Source organism: Nicotiana tabacum, chromosome 20, assembly GCF_000715075.1.
Source record: "Nicotiana tabacum cultivar K326 chromosome 20, ASM71507v2, whole genome shotgun sequence".
Lineage (NCBI taxonomy): Eukaryota > Viridiplantae > Streptophyta > Magnoliopsida > Solanales > Solanaceae > Nicotiana > Nicotiana tabacum.
Genome location: NC_134099.1, coordinates 72,883,715 through 72,889,777, shown reverse-complemented (window position 1 = coordinate 72,889,777; position 6,063 = coordinate 72,883,715). Strand labels below are relative to the sequence as shown.

Genomic DNA, 6,063 nt, shown 5'->3' with positions numbered 1-6,063 from the left:
TGATACACCTGTCATCTACTCCATTTGCTTTACCACCAGCTGGATCACATCCATATAGATTACAGCCACCCGGATCGCAGTAGGGGTCTGGATCGCAGTAGTGGTCTAGATCGCATCAGGGGTCTAGATCACATCCATCTTCATCAGCGACCTTGTTTCCCTCTCCACGGAGTTCATCTCCTAGCCTTTCTGGACAACCTTCGGGATAGTAGCGCTGAACCAGATGCCTCCCCTTCTACGCACGCTTCAGATACACCAGAGGATGATGATTTAGATGAATTGTAGTATGACCATTATCATAGGACGATCATCAGGTCTAAGGGCAATGGGTAAGATTTATTTATTAATTCTTTATTTTTATTGAATTATAATAGCTAGTCTTGTTTATTTGATGTAATTGCTATGTTGCAGGTTTATATATTGTCATCAGACTATAAAGATAATCACTAAAACTCTTGGCCGGTTGTATAATGCACCCTATGCGACTTGGAGTGATTTTACACCGGAGCTCGTGGAGCAAATTTTCAACCAATTTAAGATTTTAACACAATTCTTATCTATTTAAGCATTATATTAACAATATTTTTATCTAACGTTACACACTTCATTTGCAGACTAAGTGTTCCTGGGAGGACTGGCATACAGTGTCATTCTAGCAAATTTTGAGTTCAAATGCCATAAGAGACTATCTGATTCCTTCTGCTCTACTCGGAAGAAGAACAAGAAGCCTTCATGGGTTCTACCGCATTTATGGGAGGATCTACTAAGGGAGTAGGCCACTGAGAAATTCGAGAAGAGGAGTGAATAAGGAAAGAATGCTCGTGCATCTAAGAAGGGTGGCTCTTTGTACTGTGTGGGTGCAAGGAGCATGGGGACTGCGAGGAGACTACTAGTAATTTCATAAAATATTTAAATCTATTTTTTTTCAAATTATATTTATATATTTTAATTTAGTTAACATGTTTTATTATATTTGTAGGAAAAAATATGGGAGAAAGATGACTCATGACGAGTTCTTAATGGAGACTCACATCCGGAAGAAGAAGGTACCGACTGAACCAACTAGATGGGTTGAGGACCGGGCATAGACTACATATGTAAGTTTCATAACTACGATAACTTGAAATTAATATTTATAATATTATATAGTTAATAATTTTCTATCTTCTAAATAAAGGGTCGCTATGAGACTGCTATGGAGGTGTACATTTGGAGCTTGCCACTAAATGAGCAAGGCGAGCGACCTTCCATTTCAGACGAAGAAGTGCAGAAGATATGATTGGATGTTGTCTGTGGTCCTAAAAATGGGATAGCATACGGCCTTCCAGAGAGATCATTTCGGTGCTATAGGGCTGGATCGCAATGTATAGGGACTTTCGCTCAGGGCAAGGCACTTGATAGGTCGACTCTCTCGGCTATGGAGAAGAAGATCGCAAAGCTGTCAGCAGAGTTTGGAGAGGAAAAGGATAGAGAATCAAAGAGAGATAAACAATTTGATAGCCTTCAAGGTCAGCTAGAAAAAGGGACCAACAATTTAATATCCTTCAAGGTCAGCTGGCCCAATCTTCTTACTAGTGGTACTTTCCAGATTCCTCGGTCTCGTGAGTCTTCCCCTGATGCTAATCCTTCTCATAGTGGTCATTCAAACCATGCCGATGATGAAACATCTAATAGTGAAGATGGAGATGATTCAATACAAAGCACTCCTTGAATGGTGTGCATTGCTAAACAAAGTTTTGAACTTGTTAATATTTAGTTGGAATAGTTTTGAATGATGATTGTATTGTTGATATTGTATTGTTGATATTATTTTATTATTGAACATTTGTATTGTTATTTTTGGGGTTGGCGTTGTTGTTGTGGTTGTTACTAGCGTTGTTGTTGTGGTAGGCATTGGTTAATTGTTGTTGGTGGTGGTTAATTGTGGTTGTTGTTGGTTTATGGTGGTTGTTGGTTAATTGTGGTTGAATGGCAGCAATATAATACTGCCATTATAGGATGGTTATTGGTTATAATTGGCAGGTGGTGTAGCTTAAAAGCAACCATATTTCGCCAGGTTTTTACCCAAAAACCCGAGTGACTTTTGAACGATTTCAGTCGGAATGCTCATATTAATAGCCCAGAAATTCATAATTTCCGACCGACTTCGGTCGGTAATTTCAATGTGCAATATGCAAAAATTTGAAATAACGACCGAAGTCGGTCAGAAATAACCTTTTCTTTTAATAATTTCGACCGACTTCGGTCAGTATGTTAAAATTTAAAAAAAATGTAAAATTATCAAATAATTATATTTCCGACCGAAATCAGTCGCTATTTTAAAAAATAAATTAAAAATAATTTACATGTTACCGACCGATTTTGGCCGGTATATTTATTTTTCCAACAAAAATTATCAGAAAAAAGTGATCAAACTTTGGTTGAATTAACCGACCGACTTTGGCTGGAAATTACGACCGTCTTCGGTCACCACACGTTAACGACCACTGTTTTTTTACGAACTAAAATCGGTCGGAAAGCGGCCGATTTTCCTATATTTCTGACCGATTTCGATCGATTTTCTTGGACGATTTCTGGCAGTTTTCTAGTAGTACTGTTCCTCTCCTGCCTTCAAAGTAAATGCAGCCAGCTAGCAACATTTTGTATAAGTCAGCTTTTGTATTTCTATTTCTGCTCAGCTAATCCAAACGGGCTCTTAAAGTGCTTACAAGCTGAAAGCCACAATTTGGGATGACCAAGTTATTAATTTTGGCTGATTTCGACTTATAAGCATATGGATTATAAGTACTTTGGGTGTTTACCAAACGCGTAGATACATCAAAATATTCTTTCTAAGCTAGTTTGACAAACATATAAGCTTAGTCAAACACCCTCATAGTTAACCAAAATTATTGTAAAAAATTAATTACCTGTTTGACTGAAAAAAATATATTCCAACTTTAATAATTAGTTACTTATTAACCAAATTTGCTCAGATTTGGGGAATATCACTTGGTTAGATGTTAATTCACACCAGTGACATGTACACCTATCACACGGTATGAAATAATGGTAATAAGTTTAATTGTACCTTCTTGCTTTGATCTCAAAATGGTATGAATTAATGGTAATATAATAAAACTGGGAATAAGTTATAGTTGTACCTTCTTTCTTTGATCTAAAATGGTAAGTACCTAATGGAGTTCTTTTGGAAATAAACTAAAGGTAATATAATAAAAATGGTAAGAAATTCTAGTTGTATCATCTTGCTTTGATCTCAAAAAGGCAAGTTATTATTGGTAATACAATAAATCTGGTAATCACACCTTCTTGCTTTGATGCCAAAATGGTAAGTAACCAATGGCAACAGAGTAAAACTGGTTGTGTGATAAGTTTTAATTTACCTTCTTGCTTTGATCCTCAAATGGGATTTAGTCCAGTATTGGACCTCCAAAATAAATTATTTTAAATAATGCATTTAATTGAGGAAAGTGTGGTTTTTCTTCCACAAAAATGTTCAACCATTAGATGTCGTTTAAATATATACTCAAATGCAAATGTATAAATATAATTCTCTATCGGAGCAAAGTTTCCGTTTCTACTTAAGAATCACGTGACAAAATTGCACAAAACAATTTGTCTCTTTCTCCAGATATATTATAAATAGAGCCCATTCCCTTCCCCTCAATTTTCAGTTCAATTGAACCTCTTACATCACCCACGCTTTCAACACTCTTTCAGTTATCCCAATCTTGAAGTCTTGCCTTTAAACTGAAAAGTGTCTCTCTTCCTCACAAAACCAAAATGTTTTTACCTCTCTTCCTTTTCTTTTCTCTAGGGTTTCTTTCCTTCTCTTTCTTGTCTTTCTCTATCAAACTCCATCTCAAATCCAGAAGATCTACTCCCATTTATGGCCCCTCTTCTTATCCCATCCTTGGTTGTCTTATCTCATTCTATAAAAACCGCCATCGGCTGTTGGATTGGTACACTGATCTCTTATCCAAGTCACCTACACAAACCATTCTAGTTCACCGCTTCGGCGCCCCTCGAACCATAGTCACAGCCAACGCAGACAACGTAGAGCACATTCTCAAGACAAACTTCACCAACTATCCAAAAGGTCAGCCCTTTACTGAAATTTTAGGGGATTTTCTTGGGGTCGGGATCTTCAACGTGGATGGCGAAATGTGGAACACGCAGCGTAAATTGGCGAGCCACGAGTTCAGCACCAAATCCCTGAGGGAATTCGTGGTCAAGAAGCTTGAGGAAGAAGTCGAAACGAGGCTGATTCCTTTGCTGGAAACAGCTGCCGTAAGCGGCAGGGTTTTGGACTTGCAAGACGTGTTGAGACGTTTTGCATTCGACACTATTTGCAAGGTGTCACTTGGCATCGGCCTACATTTTTTGGATGTTTCTCAGCCTGTGCCACCTCTTGTTGAGGCGTTTGACAACGCATCACAGGCTTGTGCCATGCGCGGCATGGCACCAGTCTATGCTGTATGGAAATTCAAGAGAACTTTCAAATTAGGATCCGAGAGTAAGTTAAAGGAAAACGTAACACAAATTCATGATTCTATTAACGAGATCATAATCAACAAAAAGCAGAATATCCATGAAAATGGAGGTGAGAAGAATAGTGATCTTCTCTCCAGATTATTGATGGTCGATCTTGATGATGATGTTGTGAGGGATATGGTCATAAGTTTTCTCATGGCAGGGAGGGATACCACCTCTTCGGCCTTGACATGGCTCTTTTGGCTCCTCACAAAACACCGAAATGCGGAAACTGAAATACTAGATGAAATCATGTCAATCAAGGCTATGAAGTACGATGAATTGAAAGAGATGAAGTATACACACGCGTGCTTGTGTGAATCCATGAGACTTTATCCGCCAGTGGCGTGGGACTCCAAACATGCAGCCAAGGATGACATTTTGCCTGACGGTACTCGGGTTTACAAAGGCAATAGGGTTACTTATTTCCAGTGTGGGATGGGTAGAATGGAGGAGTTATGGGGAAAGGACAGACTTGAATTCGAAGCAGAAAGATGGATTGATGAAAATGGGGAGTTGAAAACAGTGAGTCCATATAAGTTTCCAGTGTTTCAAGCAGGTCCAAGGGTGTGTTTGGGGAAAGATATGGCTTTCATTCAGATGAAGTATGTGTTGGCTGCAGTGCTCAAACGGTTTGAGGTTACACCTGTTAATGTAGACAAGCCAATATTTGTCCCTCTTTTATCTGCTTATATGGCTGGAGGTTTCAATGTGAGAATTTGTAATCGTGCCAATGGTTAATAAGTTAGTACACCCTCCATTTCAATTTAGACGAGGTAGTTTGACTTAGTATAGAGTGTTTAACTAAAAAGTGGAATTTCGGTTAAAGCCTTAATTTAGAAGAACTCGGGTTACTGATAATCAAAGAATGAATAAAGGAAAATGATTTTTGCCAACAATAAGATAACAAAGTAAAACCAATGTATTCAGATTGTATTTTTGTGTGTTTACGATTGACCCATTCTTTCCCTTTTATAGCTATCTTAGAAATATGCGTTTTGTCTTTGTCATAATAAGGTCATTATAGACAATTAAAGACATTAAATGCTACGTTACATAATCATTGTATTTTAATACAGATTCTCTAACGTTTTTAGTATTTAATGCTCATTAAATACTGTATTTGTACTCTCTTGTGCTGTCAGATTCATTCTCCTTAATTCTTGGACTTAAATAGGTACGGGCGTTGAATCTTTTGAGTATCCGCTCGTGCCTCCTCTTATGCCTCTGCTCGTATCTGTTGCAACTCGTGCCTCTTTGCCAATCATAACTCTTTGACCAGTCTACGTGTCATGACACGTCATCTTTCAATCACTTTAATACGTAAACTCAATTTTTCCCAATACAGATAGTCCCCCCTCCCCCACTTGTCATTTATTCATCAATTGAATATTTGGAAAGTGGAATTCATTAAAACGGGAATTTTTGTCACCATTAATACTATAGCAGAATCAACGCTTCATTTGTCACTTCCATTTAATGCTCTTCACGCGTGGCACCCCTTTTACTGGTTCTGCAACTTTGCAGCAC

At 38.0% G+C, this 6,063-nt stretch overlaps 1 protein-coding gene across 1 annotated transcript; it reads left to right on the top strand.

The window, feature by feature from the left end:
• Positions 1-3,693: 3,693 nt before the first annotated feature.
• Positions 3,694-5,443, top strand: LOC107814708 (cytochrome P450 94B3-like). The gene has a single exon (XM_016640161.2). The coding sequence runs from the start codon at positions 3,784-3,786 to the stop codon at positions 5,272-5,274; it is 1,491 nt and encodes a 496-aa protein (XP_016495647.1). The 5' UTR covers positions 3,694-3,783; the 3' UTR covers positions 5,275-5,443.
• Positions 5,444-6,063: the final 620 nt, after the last annotated feature.